General features: G+C 53.5%; 1 protein-coding gene across 2 annotated transcripts; it reads right to left on the reverse strand.

The window, feature by feature from the left end:
- Positions 1 to 6,556: 6,556 nt before the first annotated feature.
- Positions 6,557 to 16,712, reverse strand: UNC93B1 (unc-93 homolog B1, TLR signaling regulator). Of its 2 annotated transcripts, none has more exons than XM_052662039.1 (11): positions 16,560 to 16,712; positions 16,263 to 16,404; positions 15,533 to 15,686; positions 12,688 to 12,849; positions 12,340 to 12,472; positions 11,902 to 11,995; positions 11,249 to 11,373; positions 10,648 to 10,830; positions 9,554 to 9,827; positions 8,309 to 8,427; positions 6,557 to 7,326 (listed from the first exon to the last, which is right to left on the reverse strand). In XM_052662039.1, exons 1-11 carry the CDS (start codon positions 16,653 to 16,655, stop codon positions 6,991 to 6,993), a joined length of 1,818 nt encoding a protein of 605 aa, XP_052517999.1. In that variant the 5' UTR covers positions 16,656 to 16,712; the 3' UTR covers positions 6,557 to 6,990. The 2 variants fall into 2 exon arrangements, with proteins under 2 accessions (XP_052517999.1, XP_052518000.1); XM_052662040.1 differs by having other exon boundaries at positions 7,192 to 7,326; positions 10,648 to 10,873.
- Positions 16,713 to 21,750: the final 5,038 nt, after the last annotated feature.

A 21,750-nucleotide genomic window follows, 5' to 3' on the forward strand; every position in this document is an offset into this window, starting at 1 on the left:
CTAGGGAAGCTATGGAAAGAATAGTCTCTTCAACAAATGGTGTTGGGACACCGGGCTAACCACATGCCAAAGAAGTTGAATACCTACTTCACCCCATATTCAAAAATTAACTCATTATGTATCAACAACCTAGTATAGGAGCTAAAACAAATAAAACTCTTAGAAAACACAGGAGTGAATCTTCATCTCCTTGGATTTCACAATGAATTCTTAAATAGGGCACCAAAAGCATGAACAACAAAAGAGCAAATAGATAAACTGGGATTTACAAAAATCTAAAACTTTTGTGCATCAAAAGACATTATTAAGAAAGCAAAAAGACAGCCTACAGAATGTGAGAAGGTATTTGCAATATAATCTGGTAAGGGTTATGTATCTAGAATATATAAAGAAGTCTCACAACTCAGCAACAAGAAGCAAAAAATCCGATTTAAGTATGAGCAAAGTACCTGAATAGCAAAGCACCTATCTCCAAAGAAGATATACAAATGATCAGAAAGCACATGAAAGATGTCCAGTCTCATTGACCGTTACGGAATTTCAAATCAAAACCACAATAAGGTACCACTTCATACCCACTCGGGTAGCTATTATAAAATGACAACTACAAAACCCCATAAAAACAGAAAATAAACAAGTCTTGGTAAGAGTGTGTAGGCATTAGAATTTCCGTACACTGCTGGTGAGACTGTCAGATGATGCCTCTGCCTTGGAAATGAGTTTGGCAGTTACTCGAAAAGTTTAGCATAGGCACCACATGGCCAAGAAATTTCACTCCTAGGTGTGTATATTTCCCCAAATTGAAAACAGGTGTTCAAACAAATATTTGTTCATGAATGTTCATGGAAGCATTATTCACAACAGCCAAAATGTGGAGACAACCCAAATGTCCATCAGTGGATGAATGGATAAACTGATAGGGTGTATCCATACAATGGAATATTACTCCACCTTAGAAAGGAATGTGAGCCTAAAACAACTCTAAAAAATAGTCTATTTTAAAAAAAATGGAGGACTTATTCATGAGCTACAATATGGATGAAACTTGAAAACACTAGGTTAAGTGGAAAAAAAAACCCCGACATCAAAGGGAACATGTTGAATGATTTGTTTTATATGAAATGTCTAGAAGAGGCAAATCCATAGAGACAGGAAGCAGACTGGTGGCTGTCAAGGTCTGGGGGCAGGAAAAACCGGGAATGATTGCTTTGTGGGTACAGGATATTCATCTTGTGGTGATGAAAAAGTTTTGAAACTAGAGAGAGGTGTTGATTATATAATATGCCAAGTGCAGAAAATGCCACTGAACTTTAACATGGAGAGTTTTGTGTTGTTTGAATTTCACTTCCACAAAAGTAAAGGTTATTATTCCACCCGCTCATGCTCTTTCTGGTTCTTCTTTTGTTTACTCTGATGAAGCCAGCTGCCGATGGAAAGGCCCACATGGCAGAAACTGTAGGCAGCCTCCGTCAATAGCCAGTGAGGAGCTGAGACCCTCAACCTAACAGCCTCCAAGGAACCACAGCCAGCCAACGGCCAGGGGAGGGAGCTTGGAAGTGGGTCCTTTCCCATCGGAGCCCTGAGATGACTGAAATCTGGCCGATGCCTCAGCTGTAGTCTTATAATCTCAGCACAGGATAGCTGCCACAGGCATTCCTGCTCAAAGAGCAAGAAAACAGGGGGCACAGTGGACCCGGCTGGCCCAGAGCAGTTCTGAAATCCAGCCAGGAACACATGGGAAGTTCTTTAGTCGGATTCCAAGGTTTGGGAGGAATGCTGCAAGGCTCAGGGCTCTGATCCCTGGATCCTGGTCGTCTGAGTCTTTCCTTTCTCATAAAAGGGAGCATGTGTTCGCAGCCGAGTGGTTTCCTCAGTCTGCTTCCTGCCGGTAGAATCGGACGGACTGGGAGGGGGCGTTCTGATGGCCTCTTTTGCTTTTGCATTGTCTGTGTCCTTTCAGTCCGAGTTGGCGAACTTTCTCCTAAACCTTGTGGGAATTCTGTGACTCTTGCTGAAGTTCAGTGCGTGTGATGAAAGGTGCCCCCACAGGTCTTTCTGAAGTAAGTCCTACTCTATGGTTGGACGGCATCACTGATTCAATGGACATGTGTATGAGCAAACTCCAGGAGATCGTGAAGGACAGGGGAGCCTGGCGTGCTGCAGTCCATGCGGTCACAGAGGGTCGGACAGGGCTGAGCCACTGAACGACAACAAACCGTGAGCTCCGGCTGAGCTCCCCAGGTTACCTGAACAGCCCAGCTGTGGCATGAAACCTGTGCCCACAGGCCCTCAGTCACGTGTAGCTGTCCCTAGAATCCAGGTGTGATATTTTATTGACAACACTTTCCACATAAATGTCCAAATGGCTTTTTTTTTTTTTTTTTATTGTGCCACATGGCTTGTGGAATCTTAGTTCCCCGACCAGGGATTGAACCCAGGCCCTCACTAGTGAAAACTTGGCATCCTAACCGCTGGGCCACCGGGGAAATTTCCTGCACTTATGTCTTGGGTCAGGAAAGTGGGCCACAGAAACCTCCTTGCTACAGTAAAGATAGCATCTTTAGGGTAAAGACAGACCTGGGTCTTCTGGCATAGTCTCAACCCTTCCCCACCCCTACCCCCACCCTTGATCCCTTGCCCAGGACCATGATGCTTTGGGAGGCCATTCTTGCCCCAGAGTCATTACTTTGGGGTCCCCTAAAAAATGGCAACTCACTCCAGTATGGGGAATCCCACGGACAGAGGAGCCTGATGGGCTACAGTCCATGGGGTTGCGAAGAGTCGAACACGACTGAGGGATAACACAGGAATAAGAGAGTAAACGAGACAGGGCTTCACTGAGAGCAGCGGTTCCATCCCTCGTGGGCCCTCCCTGAGCATCACGGGCCTCTCAGCCAGCCGAAGTGGGCACTACCATCAGCACCAGAGCAGGACCCTGACCAGCCAGGACCACAGCCACACTGTTCCTGACCCCAGAGCTGTGCGGCTGGGTTTGCCGTCTGTAAAAACAAAACCACGACATGTGTTGCCTCATGACCGGTAACATGTAACACAAAGGGATTCAGCCTGTGCCAAATCGTCCAACTTCAACAACTCTCATAAGATCCCGCCTTCTCATAAAAAAAGGTTCATCTCTTGAACAAGATACTTGGAAGAATGCCCACATTTGCAAACTTACATTTAGATTGACACTCTGCAATGCAGGAGACCCTGGTTCGATTCTTGAGTTGGGAAGATCTGCTGGAGAAGGGATAGGCTACCCACTCCAGTGTTCTTGGGCTTCCCTGATGACTCAGCTGGTAAAGAATCCGCCCACAAAGCGGGAGACCTGGGTTCGATCCCTGGGTTGTGGAGATCTCCTGGAGAAGGGAAAGACTATGCCAGTATTCTGGCTTGGAGAATTCCATGGACTGTGTAGTCCATGGGGTTCCGAAGAATTGGACATGACTGAGTGACTTCCACTTTTCTGAATGTAAACTCTAATACCCTCTAAATAGCAACCTTTACTTTTGTATCCTGCTGATGCAGATCTGCCTCAGTTGCAGAATTTATCAAATTTTACTTTTTGGCCATGCCATATGGTGATGCCGTGGCACGTGGGATCTTAGTTCCCCCCCTAGAAAGCACAGAATCTTAATGACTGGACTGCCAGGGACGTCCCCAAACCAGTTTGTTTCTGATCCAGCATCTCTAGGTGACTCTAGAAGACTTTCAAGCTCTCTCATCTGCTATTGAGAAGATAGTTAAAATCTTACACTATAGAGTCTTGGAATCATATAATTTTTAAAATTACCCAAGGGCAGATTGACACAGAATCACAGAAGCCAAGACCATGATGCTGAGTCTGACTTTCCACTTTGGAGTCCAGACGACCACCCAGTCCCCTTATCCAGAGGTGACAGAGACATCAACATTGTACTTTACATCCAGACCTGGAGCTGCCAAGGGATGGAGCATCCACATCTGATGGCTTGATTAGGCGTCCCTGTAAGAGCTGGCCTGCTGGGGCTTGCCGCCATAACAGTTATCCTGCTTGTTCTGGGTGTGTGCGTGTGTGTTGCTTGTCATGGGTGTGGCCTGTTCCGTGTGTCTGTCTGTGGGTCTTGTCCATGTGCCAGGAGCAGTAAGAGGGGGTGTGGAGTCTTCTGATGGGGAGCCTATCCCCCTGCAAGGCATGTCATTGAAAGTCATGCTCCCTCCCAGGTGGCTGCTCCGAACGCCTGGGCTCATCCCTGGAAATGACTTGGAACTGTGACCAGCTGTAGAACCATTGTCTTCGCCTCCCCTCGCTTGCCTGGCACGCCCAGATGCCCACACTTTCCCAACGATGCCCTGCCCTGCTTATGGCTCAAGCATCTGGTTGCCCAGCTCTGTGTGGAATTTGGCTGGAACCCTGCCAGAAGGAGGTCAGCACATCTGCCGTCAGAGAACATTGCCTTCCGTGTTAGATGCTGTTGGGGAAAGGGGAGGACAGAGTGCCAGTCACCCCGCATGACCCCGTCTGGGGCTGCTCGTCATTGAAAATCTGTATATGAGGCAGGCAGTTTTCAGCCCCTTCATCTGTGTGAGTCTAGAGGTCACCTGTTGGGGAGGCTGTGGAGAGGTGTGGGCCTTGCTGCCCCCCATAAAGGCAGGATCCTCGAATCTGCCAAAAGCAGATGGTGACTAGTTTACGCTGGTTCAGAGCAGGGCCTGGAGCATCACAGAGCATAGGTTTAATCTCCGTCCCCAGGCTGGGGCCAAAGATGCTTCAGTTCTCTGGACAAGGCAGGAGGGGGAGCCCAGGGTCCTATGAGGGCCTCCCTGTAGGTAACTCCGTGCCACCCCTCTGCTAACACAGAGCTGCCCAAGCATTCCCTGGTCCTGAAACCCTCAGTGTCTCGGTAATTTTTTCACGGTGCTCCTAAGCCAAAGGACATATCTAACTGTTCTATTTGTGAATTATTTAGGTCCAATCAATAAGTATGTATGTTCTAATAATTTAGAAAATATATTGAATAATACACAGCAATAGAAAGAAAAAGAAATGGTATTTTTATTTCCTTCTCTAATAACCACCAAGCTTCCCTGGTAGCTCAGTGGTAGAGAATTCACCTACAATGTAGGAGACACATGCAGGAAACTCGGGTTCGATTCCTGGGTTGGGAAGATCTCCTGGAGAAAGAAATGGCAACCCACTCTAGTATTCTTACCTGTAAAATCCCATGGACAGAGGAGCCTTGTGGGCTACAGTCCTTGGGGTCACACAAGAGTTGGATACCACATAATGACTCGACAACAATAACCACCATGACTTACAAACTGGCTATGTGCACCGGCCAGCTTCTCAAACCTGGAATCAGATGGTACACCCCCAGTCTCATTTCTTGTTCCATGGTCATGTCCATTTTTTAATCTCGAAACCACAGGAAACCCACCTTCTCAAAGCTATGACATGAAAGGATTTGTGGTGTCATCTAACACTGAAATTGTGAACCAACGGAACCTGTTAATTTGCTCAGAGCGGGGAGATGTCCACATTTTAGACAATTTAAAATATCCTCTGTGCCCTTGTGAGTCTCCTCCAGGCCCTGGGGACCTCGGTGCCACCACAGATACAGTTTACAGAGGAGGAAAGTGGCTCAGAGGGGCTGACCCCCTGTCTGAGCTCAAGAGCCTGGCTCCAGGGCTCGCTGAGGTTCCTGGAACCAAACTCAAGTGAGGGCTGCGGGAGGCAGAGGAGAGAGGGCCATAGTGGGTGGAAGAAGCTAGGAGACCGATGCTTAAGTGGGTGTGGACGAGGGTCTGGGAGGCTGCCAGGGGTGGATGTGGGGTGAGGAGGAATGCTCTGCCTCCAGCATTGCTGGTACCGATCTCCTGGGGTGCAGCTGGGGGCTCCAGGACCCTCCTGCGGTCCCCTTGCCTCTCCTCACAGTGGGATCTCAGTTCCCTCTCCCCACAGTGGTGGGCGACCTCGGGGGATAGGGGTCTGCCCCTCCCACCAGCGTCTGCATCCCTCATGGACGTCACAGTGTAGGCTGTCACCCCGGAAGATCAGCAGCCAAGTTTAGCTGGGCTCAGACATCAATGCCCCAGGCCCATACTGGACACAGGGTGACCCGCACACGGCTCAGAAATGGACTTGGCCCCAAAAGGAATCCCTTGGAGAGCTGTGGGCAGAAGCGGCCCAAGGGGTAAGGAAAGGCGGTGGTGGAGCAGGAGGGCTGGGGATGCTAGAGGAGGGGGCAGCGGGACCTGGGCTGCGGGACTCCATCCCCTCCTCTAGCCCAATGGGGGGCTGGCTGCCCCCATCACACTCCCCTGAGGTCCCTACTGACGACCCCCAGGCGCCTCTTTGTCCTGAGTGGGTGGGGTGGAACTGGCAAAAGCTGGCGGCTGTGAGGAGCGGCAGGACCTCCAGGAGAGGGAACAGCCTGGTGAGCGGAGCTTAGGGGACCCTCCCTCCCCAATCTCAGTTCAAGGCAGGGGACCCCAGTGCCCCAGTCGGCTGGGTCACCCGGCCACACGCCCCGGGCCATCTCTGCTCACCCACGACACGCTTCCCAATCAGGACAATACAAAAATCTCTTTATTGCCCATTTTCTTAAAGTCGTCGTACATCTTGGCGGGCTGTGGGGACAGGATGTGCAAAGCAGGCGACACACCGACCGGCCCAGTCCTGGAGCCGGGAGCTGGGGCGGGACTGCGGGGTCCTTGCCCCGGGGCTGGGGCCGGGGAGGGGGTCGTGGAGAGCGGCCCCTAAGGTCAGAGCAGGGTTTCCGCTGTGCGGTCTCTTGAAACCTGGGCCTGGCGGAGGGGTCTCGAGGACCCAGTCCGCCTTGGAAGAGGCTGCGGGGAGGATCCCAAGCTCCAGGTGGCCAGGCTCTGGGAGGGGCGTTCCTGAACCCGGGGCGGGGCGCGCAGAGGGTCCTGCCTGAAATTGGCGCGCGGAGTAAGAGGGGCCCGGACCTGAGACGCGTTAAACCTAGGCCGGAGATCACGCTTGGCCTTTCACTGCTCCTCCGGCCCATCGCCTCCCTGCGCCTGTTCGTAGGGACAGGGCCGGCGGTAGAGACCGGCTGGTTCCGGGCCGGGTCGGGGCCACGCGGGCGGCGCCTCCTCCTCCGCGCAGTCCCCCCGGCCGCCGCCTCCGCAGCCGCCGCGCTCGCCCTCCGCGTCGCTCTCGTCCGAGTTGTCCTCCTCCAGGTAGCGGTAGCCGCGCACTTTGTGCTGGGGCCGCGGGATGCGGGGCTGGCGCGGGACCACGCCTCGCCGCAGCTTCTGCTCCATCCACAGGTACGAGGCGGCGGACGCCACCAGCGTCACCAGCAGCACCGTCAGCTTAGCCTGGGCCAACAAGGGTAGAATGCAGGGGACCCACGGCTGCCGGCCCCGCCCCTCGCCCGGATACCCACGGCTGCCGGCCCCGCCCCTCGCCCGGATAGGCACGCCGCAGCTCCTCGGCTGCCCTTCCCTCCTCCTGGGGGCCAGCCAAGCTCTGGGTACCGTACTGCCGGCAAGGCCCAAACCCCAGCTCTGTCCTTTATGGCCACCCTACTTCTCATGGCCTCAGTTTCCCTTACTGTAATGATAATCCTTTTGCTTCCCGGGGTAGATGTGAAGTGAGGCTTGGGCCACCTTAACAGGGCTTAGATTACCCTGCCCCTTATGTGAGGACCATAAGTGACACTTGTTACAGGGTTTGACTGTAACAGGCAGTCAGACATAATTTTACAACATAAGGCAGTACATTCACGCATATTCACAGGCATACTCCCTGCTATTTCCTGTTCTATGTCATTAAAAAAAAAAAAAGAAAAAAAGTTGGCCAGGGACTTCCCTGATAGTCCAGTGGCTAAGACTGTGGTCCCAATGCAAGGGGCCCAGGTTCAATCCCTGGCCGGGGAACTAGGTCCCACATGCTCCAACTAAGATCCTGTGTGCTGCAACTAACACCCACTGCAGCCAAATAAATACTTTTCTTTGTTTTTAAAGTTGGCCAGGACCCTGGAGTGTCAAGAAGGGAGAGGGACCTTCAGCATCCAGCTCAGAGCCCAACATCTAGTGAGCAGGTGGCCTAACAACCCACCAGGCAGCTGGGATGTGCCCGCAAGGAGAGGGCAAACTATGAACCCTTTCAGACACGGGTAAACTGAGGCTGGCAGGAGATGAAGCAGGAAGTGACGAGCCAGTGATGGGTGTGGGGCCAACCAGTGGGCTTTGCCCAGGGCCTGGCCCTTGGACAGAGAATGCCTTTCAGGGTCTGTGAGGCCAGGGCGGGCACTCAAAAGTATCTGTTGTCTAGGGGTTGAGTAGGGACGGCCCTCACCTTCATGGGCAGGCTTGAGCCCAGGTAGACGGTGAAGATGGCCACAGCCTGCCACCAGTGATAGATGGTGAAGATGAAGTCTTGCCTTTCCTTGTCCTCGTACAGGATTCCCAGGAGCGCTGCAGACAGGGCAGGGCAGAGAGGGGGAGGGGCCAGGTGGGCCCAGAGCTGCGGACCTCCCTCTGGGGACCCCCAGATCCCTTGCACTGGTCCCAGCCCTTGGCAAGAGCGCGAGGAAAGCTGTTGTAAACCGGTCCTGGCCTGCCCCCTAGTGGTTCGTTGTTGTTCAGTCGCTCAGTCGTCTCGACTCTGCGATCCCGGGGACTGCAGCACTTCCTTCACTATCTCCCGGAGTTCGCTGAAACTCCTGTCCATTGAGTCAGTGATGCTAACTAACCATTTCATCCTCTGTTGACCCCTTTTCCTTTTGCCTTCAATCTTTCCCAGCATCAGGGACTTTTCCAGTGAGCCCCCTAATGGACACACCCTGGTTATTTTTCTGGGATGCAATGGACCTGCTCTGGGGCACAGACCTTGATATGTTTCCAATGTTCTGAAACTATGCCAAGGTGGACCCTGCCCCCTAATATGATAAGGCCTCCCCAGTGTTTTTTTTTTACATGGTCCCTAAGAGGTGTCCAATACTTTGGCCACCTGATGTGAAGAACTGACTTCATTGGAAAAGACTCTGATGCTGGGAAAGATTGAAGGTGGGAGGAGAAGGGGATGACAGAGGATGAGATGGTTGGATGGCATCACTGACTCAATGGACATGAGTTTGAGTAAACTCCGAGAGTTGGTGATAGACAGGGAAGCCTGGCGTGCTGCAGTTCATGGGGTCACAAAGAGTCAGACACAACTGAGCAACTGAACTGAACTGAACTGAACTGAACTGAAGGGGTGTCCACAGAGCCCCATACTCAGCTCATGGAACCACACAATGTCACCCTGAATCCCATGCCTGCCCTGGTAGTCAACAGGATGTCCATGCAGGTGACTCCATACCCTCTTTGAGGGTGTCCACAGCCCCCGTCTGTCCCTGCAGTGTCCATGGACTTCCCCCCGCCACCAAGAGTGTGCATAGGGATCCCCACCTGCCCCCAGCAAGTGCACAGGCCCCATGACAGCCCTCCAGGGTATCCATCGCCCCTAAGTCTGTCCCTGGGATGTCTGTGCTCCCCACAACTGCCTCGAGGAGCCCCTGGATCCTCTGTCCAGCTACCCAGGGCCCGCGGCTACACTCACTGCTGATCCCAGTCTTGTTGAGGGCACTGCCCACGCCCCAGAGCACGGCTACGGTGTAGAGGATCCAGGTGTGCTGCGGGGTCCGGGGCTTGGGGGCCCAGAAGAAGAGGCTGAGAGTGAGCAGCAGGTGCAGTCCAGCCCCGGCCACCAGGGGCGCCGGGCGCGGCAGCCACGGCCCCAGCAGGCCCAGGGCCGAGGAGGCCGAGGCGCCCAGGCTGTAAGCCACGAGGAGGTATGCCAGGCGTTCCAGCCCCACCGAGCACACGCCGTAGCCCTAGGGGGACAGGGGTGAGGCTGGTGGTCAGCTGGCCCAGGCTCTTTGACTCACGTCAGGCCACATCCTGCCCTCTCAACTGCCACCACAGGGCCAACTTCCTCCAAAGCCTGTGGGAAGATTCCTTAGTGACAGACCATGAGAACATGCTTGGACAGTGGCCCCAGACACCAAGGTTGGAACCCACGTGGAACCAAACACTTTCTGGGCACGATTCCGTCTCAGCTGGAACTGCGTCATTAAACACTTCACAAATGAGGAAGCAGCCTGGGAGAGGGGAAAGCAACTTTCCCAAGGTACACAGGGACTGAGGGAAAGAGGCAAAAGGAGATGGGGGGAAATATCCAGGGCTTCAGTTGTCCCTCGGTGTCTGCAGGGGGTTGGCTCCAGGACTCTCTGCGGACACCCTCTGTGGATGCTTAAATCCCTTCTATAACATGGGGCAGTGCTGTGGGCCCTCTGGATTCGTGAACGCGGAGGGCCAACGGTGTTTGTATTACACATACTTATAAAGTCGAAATTTGAAAAGACCCTGATGCTGGGAAAGATTGAAGGCAGGAGAAGGGGACGACAGAGGAGGAAATGGTTGGGTGGCATCACCGACTCAATGGGCATGAGTTTGGGTAAACTGAGGAGTTGGTGATGGACAGGGAGGCCTGGCGTGCTGCAGTCTATGGGGTCACAAAGAGTCGGACACGGCTGAGCGACTGAACTGAACTGAACTGATAAATTCGAATCTTATTCGTTGTTTATCCGAAACTCAAATTTAACGGGATGTCGTGGACTTTATCTGGCTTTACCCTCTGCAGGCTGCACTTACCAGTGCGAGACCAGTGCAGGCAAAGAGCACCTCGAAGCCGCTGTAGATGAAAAAGGGCACGAGGTGGCGCAGGCGGAAGTCGCGCACGTGCTTGAAGGGCAGCTGGAAGATGTTGCCCCAGCCCACACTGCGCAGGTCGATCTCCTCCGTGGGTCGGTATGCGGCTCCGCACAGGCCCAGCACCTGCGGGCCAGGCAGGGAGGGAGGGGGCGGGCAGCCGGGAGCCCTGGCCCCGCCCCTTGAACTCGGCCCCGCCCCCATCCCCTCCCCCGGCAAATCCCAGGACGTGCCTCCCGGCCTCCCCCCCAGGTTGAAGCCGCACCTCGGACTCTCGGCTCGCCTCCCATTGGCCGCACCCCCTCCAGGACCCTGTCTCCAGCTCGACCCCGGATCTGGCCTGGACCTCTCTTACTGGCCTCTGGCATTCCAACTCCTCTCTCAGTCCACAGGCATCGGCCCCGCCTCCAAGCCTCAAGCCCAGTGCGTAGGCTCAGGTCCCCTCCCGAGGACTCAGCCCCGACTCCAGACTCAGACGAAGCCGCCTCTCTCCCCGCCAAGGGCCCCAGACCTGACCCCGCCACACGCCCACCCCGGGCCGCACCAGCAGCATAGCCAGGAAGGCCACCGCCATGAGCACGCTCTCCACCACAATGAGGTTTCGGCTCCGCGGTAGCGTTCGCAGAACGGTCTTGTTGAAGCCAAGGAGGATGCCCTGGCTGTTAGTGCCTGAGAAGGAGGAGGGTGCGGGGGCATCGTGAGGCAGGGAGCAGGGCACACTGGCAACTCAGTCATAAAGAAATGGGACCAAGGAGATGGGTGAGGGGAGGGTTAGAGGGGGTGGCTGAGGATCCGTGCCTGCAAAGGCAGGGTTCCTTTGGAAAGTACTTTGGAGGTGAGGGCCAAGGGGGCTGAAAGTACCTCTCCCCAGGTTGCCAGCCCACCTCCCACCTCCAAACATCTCCCTGCATTGAGGGTATACTTGATCTTGAGAGATTCCACAGGCAGCCTCAGCCCAGATGGACCTCCTCTAGGCAGCCTTCCCTGATGCACCCTACCCTGACCCCAGGTTGAGTCAGATGACCTAAGGACAAGGCCCTTTGCTTTTCCCAATCACCAGAGGTGTGACGGCAGGCTCTCAGCTCTGGATCCTGTGAGCGAGGGCATCCTTTCTGCCCTTGAGGGCCCAGTGTCTGCTGGGTGACTCAGCGGGGGAGGCAAGCAAACCTTAGGGAACCCACTCCCCTGGGCACTAACCGCAGTTCTGCACGTTGTACAGCGTGTGGTTCAGGTCATACAGGTAGTGGTTCAGGAAGTAGATCATGGGCAGCTGGGCGCAGGCGAAGCTCAGCTGTGGGCAGGCGGGTGGTGTGGGTCAGGTGCAGGGCATGGAACCAGGTGGAAGAGGACAGGCACCATCTGGGAGGGGTCTGGGCACAGCCTTGGGAGGACAGGGGCCCTCCCACTTCTGGGAGGCAGTCCAGTGGTGGGGGTGTCCGATGCAGGAGGACTTCCTCCTGGTCAGCACCATGGACAGTGAGGTGATGAGGTCTCTGTCACTAGAGGTAAGCAAGCAAGGGTTGGCCTAAGAAAGGGCAGTGCACTAGCGGACTGGAAAGACTGTGGGATAGGCTGCATTATGTGATTCTGGGCCTGGAATAGCCTGCCCCCAGGGTCCCCAGGCACGGCACTCACGTGGAAGAAGCTGTAGAAGATGGCTTGGAAGACCAAGAGGTAGGGTGCATGGGAGCCCCGTGGTGGGCGCTGCTGGGGGCCCTGCTCATCCTGCTCCTTGTAGTGGGAGTACTCGTAGTATTTCTGGGCCATCCTGGACCGCAAAGGAGAGAAGGCTCTCCCCAGCCCTCCGTCAGCCAGATGCCTCACTCTCTGTACCCAGGCATATGTGTACCCAACCTGTGTCCCACCAATGGGGAAACTGAGGCCCGGAGGGCAACTAAGGCTGGCCTAAGGTCCCCCAGCTTAGGTGGGCAATACAGCTCTGTTGGGTCCCCAGTCTTCCACCCTGCTGTCCACCACACTCACCTGGTGATGTAGTTGCCCATGGAGGCCCAAAGAGGCACAATGGCCATGCCCAGGGCCACGGCTGAGGGCACAAGCGTGTAGTAGCGCTCCCAGTAGTTGGTGGAGACAAAGAGGGCGTAGATGCCCACAGCCAGGAACATCATCCACTTGGTGCCAAAAAACCTGCAAGTGGTAGGAAGGATGCTGGCACCACGAGCTACCCAGAGGGCTTCAGCCCCAAACCACAGGGGCCACAGCTCTGGGTCCCAGCTCCTGAGGCTGGCTGAGGTGGCGAGAGATCCCTGGCCCTGGAATCGAGGGACCTGAACTAGAGTCTCAGAGATACGGACTTGCTGGTGGCCTCAGGTGAGCCACTGTAACCACACAGATGTAATGTGCGCCATGCCCCAGCTGCAAGCTTCTCACGGCCACTGCAGGGATAGAGGAGATAAAGCGGGGAGAGGGTGTCAGGAGACAGCGGCCCGTGGACACAAGAAGCCCTCATCTGTGTTCTGGGCTGACTACTGAGGCCCCTCCTCTACCCACGTGGAGTGACTGCAGGACCCAAGCGAATGTCTAAGGAACTTGTCCCAGGAAACTGGGTGGAGGAAACTGAGGACCACGGAGAGAGCCCTGGCGCCCTGTCCCCTCTGCCCTTTGCCCTTTCAGTCCAGCCTGGTCAGTTGGGAAGCTTCCTCTTCACTGGCTCCTAGAACAACATCCTCACTGGCTCTTGGGAAAATGTCACACCACATTAGGAAGGGGTTGACAAATGACAGGATAAGGGACTATTCGGGCTCGGAGGCTGATCAGATAATAAAAAAATCACCCCTCTGATCTTGGGATTAGCTTTGTTTTGGTTTTTGTTTGTTTTGAGTATTTGTGCTGATTATTTCCTTTCTTTGAGTTTCTAGCAAGCTCAAAGTTCAGTGACTCTGGTTTTCTGATACAATTGCTTTCTCTTCTACAACAGGGTCTTCCTGGTTCTTTTTTTCTTTTTTTTTAATTGGAGTATACTTGCTCGTGAAGAGATTAAGAAGAGGTGGCAAGAATACACAGAACTATACAAAAAGGTCTTAATGACCTAGATAACCATGATTGTGTGGTCACACCCCTAGGATCAAACTAGTCAATCCTAAAGGAAATCAACCCTGAATATTCACTGAAAGGACTGATGCTGAAGCTGAAGCTCCAATACGTTAGCCACCTGATGTGAAAAAGCCGACTCATTGGAAAAGATCCTGATGCTGGGAAAGATTGAAGGCAGGAGGAGAAGGGGACAACAGAGGATGAGATGGTTGGATGGCATCGCTGACCCAATGGACAGTTGTTTGAGTAAGCTTCGAGTTGGTGATGGATAGGGAAGCCTGGCATGCTGTAGTCCACAGGGTCACAAAGAATCAGACACAACTGAGCGACTGCACTGAACTGAACTGCCATCTAATAAACAGACAGGCAGCCTCCTCTGATCTATCTGGGGAAGGGCACCGAAACTGCACCGTACACTCTGAAACTGCAAAAAAGTAAAAATACCAACACTCACTGCTGATGAGGCTGTGGTTTTATAAATGACACAGTCAGTGCTCAGGCAGGTGGTACAGTCCTTTGGAAAGTCCGCCTGGGAGTATGGGGGTAGGGAAAGCATGGGGGTTCCGAGTCACTGCCCGGGTTCAAACTTTCAGTCTGCACTTCTGCCTGTGGGAATGGGTTCAACCTCTTGGTCTCCCTGTGTCTAAGATTAGAGCATCCACCCTGGATTGTAGGGAATGCGATAGCTTATAAAGTGCCCAGCACAAAGGAAATGAAAGGAGGTCCCTGTGGATAATAGTGATGGGTTTCAAGAGCCATAAAGCCTTTTATGTGCTTCTGACCTAGTCAGGGCAGTTCTGAAAGTTTATCCTAGGAGGTTTTCTTCCTTCCTTCCTTCCTTTCTTTCTCAGCCTCTCTCTCTCCCTCCACCTCTCTCTTTTTAGTTTTAAGACAAGGAAACAGCCCAGGAGCTGGGGGGGGGGGGGGGGCGGGGGGAGGAGCGGGGGCGGGGGTTGCTTTTGTTTTGGAAAGACAGGGGAACAGATCCAGTGTGTGCACTGATCTCTGGGTCCCATCTGAACACTGACCTACCACCTGGTGGTTAGGTTCTGGTGGAGGACCCCGTGACAGCCCCGGATGCCAGTAAGGCTCAGGTCTGGAGTAGACGTCCCCAGGGCACCTACCCAACCATGCCCTTCGCAGTGAGCAATGTCCCTCAACAATGCCACCCTGATGGGTCCTGGGGTGTGTCCCTGGGCTTTGCTAGCTGATCAGATTCTTTCCAGAAACTCCACAGCCCTGACCTCATAAGGTCTTTGTGGCTCCAGGCCACGAAGCAGGGCATGAGAATGATGCCGCGTGGGGTACGGGCAAGCTGAGGGAAGGAGCCAGAGCGAATTTCTGTTGCTTGAGACCCACGGAGGCTTCCCTGGTGGCTAAGAGGTTAAAGCGTCTGCCTCCAATGCGGGAGACCCGGGTTCGATCCCTGGGTCGGGAAGATCCTCTGGAGAAGGAAATGGCAACCCACTCCAGTATTCTTGCCTGGAGAATCCCATGGATGGAGAAGCCTAGTAGGTTACAGTCCACGGGGTCGCAAAGAGTCGGACACGACTGAACGACTTCACCTTGAGACCCACAGTGTCTGGGGGCAAAGCTCGTGTCTCTTCCCCAAACCTGGCTTTCACCCCTTCTCTCTCACCCCTCTAGGTCAGCAAGTCCTCTCCCCATCCCCCAGGAACACCAGGGGAGCTGGAGCCCCCGGTGTCCAACAGCCCTTGCACCCCTTCAAGGTTGGAGTGGGGGCAGGCCAGCCCTGGCAGGGACGGCCACAGTGCACCTGATGAGCACGGGCGTGTAGAGCAGGGCGGCGATAGGCGTCACGTTGATGCCCATCAGCATCTTGCTGTCGATGTCGGGCAGCCCCATGTTGCCGTACTTCACCTCGCGGTAGGTCTCATCATAGTGCAGGATCAACTGCATCTGCAGGAGGCCTGGGGTGGGGGCGGGGAGCGGGCATAGAGAGAGCCGCCTGGCTCTGGGGGCAACCAAGCAGAGGTGGGAACGCAAAGCCGGGCGGGGAGCTCTAGGCACCAAAGGGATCCCTAACTTCAATGCCCAGGAGGGCAGCGGGGAGGCCCAGGCTGGTCGAGCGTCCCCCTGCCAGTGGCAACGACGGCGACTTGAATCTAGACACCCCCCCCCCCTCCCCTGCGTCGCTCTGCAGGACTTTCGGACCCCAGCGCCCCCATGCCCTGCCCCCCCCCCGCCCCCAGGATGGCAGCAGACCCGCCCAGGGCTCCCAGCGCGCCGCCCACACACTCTCGAGGGTCGAGGCTGTCCCCTCCCCCCCGCCAGGGACGCCCCCACAGAGGGGGCGCCGCAGCTGCATCTGCGAGGGCGCAGATTGAGAAGTGAAAGAGGAAGGGAGGCCGAGGTTTCTCTTTCCTTGAGAAACTTCAGGTCCGCAGAAGGAGCCGGAGGAGGGGAGGAGGGGAGCCCGCGGGCCGTGCCTCCTCGCCGGGCCCGGGGCCCAATCCCCCCGGCGGGGCGCGCCGCCGGCCACCTACCCAGGTAGACGCCGTAGGTGAGCATGCCGCCCGCGCTGGCCGCCAGCACGTTCTTGAGCACGCCGAGCCGCTTGCGGCGGTAGTAGCGGCGCTCCTCCTCCTCCTCGTTGTAGTTGGGGTACGCGCCCACCAGCTCGTCCAGCTGCGGGGCACCACGGCCGCTCGCAAAGGCGCTTCCCGGCCGCTCCCGCGTCCAGCCCCGCCGCCCCCGGCCCCCGGGGCCGCATCCCACTCCCGCCGGGGAGACCCAGGCCCTCCCGGGGCCCGCGCCCAGACGCCATCCGCGTCCCTGCTCACCGGGGCCTCGGGCCCGTCGGGGACCCCGAGCCGCTCCTCATCGCCCTGCGGCCCCGCGGCCCCCGCCACCGGGTAGAGCGGCGGCTCCGCCTCCATGGCCCGACCCGCGGGAGGACTCGCCCGGGAGTCCGGCACTTCCTCCCGGCGCTGGGACCGGCCGCGCCCCGCCCCCGGGCCACCTCCTCCGCTAGGGGAGGCCCTACGCGGCTGGGGGCGTGCCCGGCGTGTGTGTGTGTGTGTGTGTGTGTGTGTGTGTGTGTCTGTGTGTGTCTGTGTGTGTCTGTGTGTGTCTGTCTGTGTGTGTGTGTGTCTCTGTGTGTCTGTGTGTGTCTGTGTGTGTCTGTGTGTGTCTGTGTGTGTGTGTCTGCGTGCCTGTGTGTGTAGGGGAGCACCCACGTGCCCCTCAGTGGCCTCAGGGATGGGAGGTGGTAGTTCGTATCCCCACTCTGCCACTTCCCTGTGTTGTGACTGGAGATTAACTCCACTTCTCTGTGACTCTGTTTCCTCACCTGTAAACCAGGGATTAAAAAGCAGAGATATCACTTTGTCCATAAAGGTCTGCCTAGTCAAAGCTACGGTTTTTTCAATAGTCCTGAATGGATGTGAGAGTTGGACATAAAGAAGGCTGAGCAGGGAAGAATTGATGCTTCTGAACTCTGGTGTTGGAGAAGACTCCTGAGAGTCCCTTGGACTACAAGGAGATCCAACCAGTCAATCCTAAAGGAAATCAGTCCTGAATATTCATTGGAAGGGCTGATGCTGAAGTTGAAACTCCAATACTTTGGCCACCTGATGTGAAGAACTGACTCATTAGAAAAGACCCTGATGCTGGGAAAGATTGAAGGCAGGAGGAGAAGAGGATGACAGAGGATGAGATGGTTGTATGGTATCACCAACTCGATGGACATGAGTTTGAGCAAGTTCCGGGAGTTGGTGTAAGACCAGGAAGCCTGGCCTGCTGCAATCCATGTGGTTGCAAAGAGCTGGACATGACTGAGCGACTGACAACAACAACAAACCAGGGGATACTCAGCTCAAAGGGCTATTTCGGGATTACTGGGGTAATGCAAAGGCTTAGGAAAGTGCCAGGCCCATAATAAGCTCCCCTCAGCCTTACCACTGTCATCCCTATCCCATCTCCAGGGCCCATCTGGTGTGTTTGCAGGTCACCGAAGAGCCCCCCAAGGATTCCCCGGTGGCTCAGTTGGTAAAGAATCTTCCTGCAATGCAGGAGATGTGGGTTCAATCCTTGGGTCAGGAAAATCCCCTGGAATCTTGGCAATGCCAAGAAATGGCAACCCAATCCAGTATTCTTGCCTGGAAAATTCTATGGACAAAGGAGCCTGGTGGGCTACTGTCCATGGGGTCCCAAAGAGTCGGACATGACTGAGAGACAAACACTTCACTTCAAAGAGTCCCCGCAGCACCCAGGAGAGGCTCCCAGCACAGGACTTGGCAGCCCACACCCACCTCTTGCTCACCCTGAGCTTCCTTTTGCAGGGTCATTGGGAGACAGAAGGTTGTGGGGGCTGCTGGACTGCAGCAGGGTGACCACCCCCAGCACCACACTGCAGCAGGGTTCAGAGCCTCCTGCCCACTTCTGACTGGACACTGGGTCCGGGGCTTCAGTGAGAGCCCAGGAAATTTCTGCTTTGCTGGAGGTGGTACTCCACAGGTCTGGCTATCTGCCTGGTTAGAAATACCTGGGAAGCTTTTAAAAATATTGGTTCCAGGACAGTCTCTGGTGTTGGGAAAACTGGATAACTACATGCTCAAAATGAAATTGGACCTCTCTCTGAGGGTACTCACAGAAATTAACTTGAAATGGATCAAAGACACCTTGTTGTTCAGTCGCTCAGTCACATCTGACTCTTTGCAACTCCGTGGACTGCAGCACGCCAGGCTTCCCTGTCCATCACCGTCTCCCAGAGTTTGCTCAAACTCATGTCCATTGAGTCGGTGATGCCATCCAACCATCTCATCCTCTGCCACCCTCTTCTCCTCTTGCCTTTAATCTTGCCCAGGATCAGGGTCTTTTCCAATGAGCCGACTCTTCACATCAAGTGGCCAAAGTATTGGAGTTTCCGCTTCAGCTCAGTCCTTCCAATGAATATTCAGGGTTGATTTCCTTTAGGGTAGACTGGTTTGATTTCCTTGCTGTCCAAGGGACTCTCAAGAGTCTTCTCCAGCACCACAGTTCAAAAACATCAATTCTTTGGCTCTCAGCCTTTTTTTTTATTGTCCAGCTCTCACATCCATACACGACTACTAGAAAAACCATAGCTTTGACTATATGGGTGTTTGTATGCAAAGACACATAATACCTAATAACCTAATACCTAATAAAACTCCTAGAAGAAAATGTAGTAGCTCCTGAGAGTCATGTACACACTTCTATATTCAAAATAGATAACCAACAAGGACCTATTGCATAGCACATGGAACTCTATTTAATGTTATATGCCAGCCTGGATGGGAGTGAGGTTGCGGTAGAAAAGATACTGTGTAAGTGTGGCTGAGTCGCTTAGTTGCTCACCTGAAGCTGCCACAACATTGTTAATCGGCTATATCCCCAATACAAAACAAAAAGTTTAAAGCTTGAAAAAAAAAAATAGTAGTTTCTCAATATGGGTCTTGCAATGATGTCTCAGTTAAGACATCAAAAGCACAAGCAAAAGAAAAACAAATCAACAGGTAGGACTATATCAACTTAAAAGTTTCTACACCTGATGCAAAGAGCTGACTCATTAGAAAAGACCCTGATGCTGGGAAAGATTGAAGGCAGGAGGAGAAGGGGATAACAGAGGGTGAGATGGTTGGATGGCATCACCAACTCAATGGACAGGAGTTTTAGCAAGCTCTGGGAGTTGGTGATGGACAGGGAAGCTTGGCGTGCTGCAGTCCATGGGGTCGCAAAGAGTCGGACATGACTGAGCGGCTGAACTGAACTGAACACTGCAAAAGAAACAATTAAAATAAAAAGGCACCCTATAGGACTACCTTGGTGATCCAGTGGTTAAGGATCCTCCTGCCAATGCAGGGGACACAGTCTTGGTCCCTGGTCCAGGAAGATTCCATGTGCTGAGGGGGCAGCTAAGCCTGAGCGCCAGCACTGCTGAAACCTGTGCTTGCGCGCTCCAGGGCCCATGCTCCGAAATAAGAGAAGCCACCACAAGGAGAGGGCTTCCCTGGGGGCTCAGCTGGTGAAGAATCCTCCTGAGAGGCGGGAGACCTGTGTTCGATCCCTGGTCAGGAAGATCCCCTGGAGAAGGGAAAGGCTACCCCCTCCGGTATTCTGGCCTGGAGAATTCCACGGACTGCATAGTCCATGGGGTTTCAAAAAGTCAGACACAACTGAGTGACTTTCACTTTCACCATAAGGAGAGGCCTACGCACCATAACTCCTGCCCACTGCAACTAGAGAAAGCCCAGGCACAGCAACAAAGACCCAGCGCAGCCAAAAAATAAAATAATAAAGTAACATGGCAGATAGACGGGGAAACAGTGGAAACAGTGGCTGACTTTATTTTTCTGGGCTCAAAAATCACTGGGGATGGTGATTGCGGCCATGAAATTAAAAGACGCATGCTCCTTGGAAGGAAAGTTATGACCAACCTAGATAGCAGATTAAAAAGCAGAGACGTTACTTTGCTAACAAAGGTCTGTCTAGTCAAGGCTATGGTTTTTCCAGTGGTCTTGTATGGATGTGAGAGTTGGACTATAAAGAAAGCTGAGTGCCGAAGAATTGATGCTTTTGAACTGTGGTGTTGGAGAAGACTCTTGAGAGTCCCTTGGACTGCAAGGAGATCCAACCAGTCCATCCTAAAGGAGATCAGTCCTGAGTGTTCATTGATAGGATTGATGTTGAAGCTGAAACTCCAATACTTTGGCCCCCTGATGTGAAGAGCTGACTCATTGGAAAAGACCCTGATGCTGGGAAAGATTGAGGGCAGGAGGACAAGGGGACGACAGAGGATGAGATGGTTGGATGGCATCACCAATGCAATGGACATGGGTTTGGGTGGACTCCGGGAGTTGATGATGGACAGGGAGGCCTGGTGTGCTGCACTTCATGGGGTCGCAAAGAGTCGGACACGACTGAGCGATTGAACTGAACTGAACTGATGGAATGTGGGAGAACTATTTCAAATCATGCATCTGATAAAGGGTTCATATCCATAATTCATAAAGAACTCATACAACTCAATAACAGTAACAACAAAAGCCAATTTAAAAATGAGTGGGGGAGACTTCCCTGGCAGTCCAGTGATTAAGACTCCCGGTGCAGGTCCAGTCCCTGTTCAGGGAACTAAAATCCCTTATACTTTGAGGTCTAAAAAAAAAAAAATAACAAGAGCTAAATGGAATTTTTTTTTTTCTGAAGAAAACATACAAATGGCCAACAGCACAAAAAAATTTCACTAAGCCTAGATTCTTGCTTCCCATACCTAGAAAAGCACTAAATTCATTAACTTTGGTATGTCTGATTTTCTTTCATTATTGTAACAGTAATATTCTGATGTTCCCGCTACGTGGTTTTTATCGCATAACCTCCTATATATCTAGCTCCTCCCTGACTACTTCAGAGCATTCCCTCCGAGCTTATTTGAGAGGCTGCTTCCCAGGCTTAAGGCCGCAGAAGGTCTGTTGAATAAAACATACTTTCCAACTTTGAGGTTGTGCATTTTTTTCATCAACAACACTGCATCATCAGGGAAATGCAAATCAAAACCAGAAGTTAAGATATCACCTCACACCTGTAAGAACAGCTATCATCAAGAGATGACTGGTGCTGGAGAGGATGCGGAGAAAAGAGAACACTTTGGTTCTCTTTGTGCCCTGTTGGTGGCCCAGCCATTGTGGAAAACAGTCTGGAGATTCCACACACACACAAAAAAAAACAAAACAGAACCACCTTGTGATCCAACAATCCCACTTCTTGATATTTATCCAAAGAAAACGAAAACAGAACATCAGAGAGATATCTGTGCTCCCAAGTGATTGCAGCTTTACTCAGAACAGTCGAGATATGGAAACCACCTGTGTCCATCAGTGATGAGTGTGGATAAAGATACACACAATAGATACATAGATACATACAATGGAATACTGTTCCGTCATGAGAAGAAAAAAGAGAATCTTGCCATTTGTGATGACATGGATGGATCCTGATGTTATGCTAAGTGAGATA

The sequence above is a fragment of the Budorcas taxicolor genome, chromosome 25, assembly GCF_023091745.1.
Source record: "Budorcas taxicolor isolate Tak-1 chromosome 25, Takin1.1, whole genome shotgun sequence".
Classification (NCBI taxonomy): Eukaryota; Metazoa; Chordata; class Mammalia; order Artiodactyla; family Bovidae; genus Budorcas; species Budorcas taxicolor.

Coding starts and splice junctions, on each gene's coding strand:
- UNC93B1 (XM_052662039.1), bottom strand. CDS start 16,655: ATGGAGGCGGAGCCGCCGCTCTACCCGGTGGCGGGGGCCGCGGGGCCG. Junction 15,687..16,262: donor CACCTACGGCGTCTACCTGG/GTAGGTGGCCGG, acceptor CCCCCACCCCAG/GCCTCCTGCAGATGCAGTTG. Junction 8,428..9,553: donor CAACAAGACTGGGATCAGCA/GTGAGTGTAGCC, acceptor CCCTGTCTGCAG/CGCTCCTGGGAATCCTGTAC.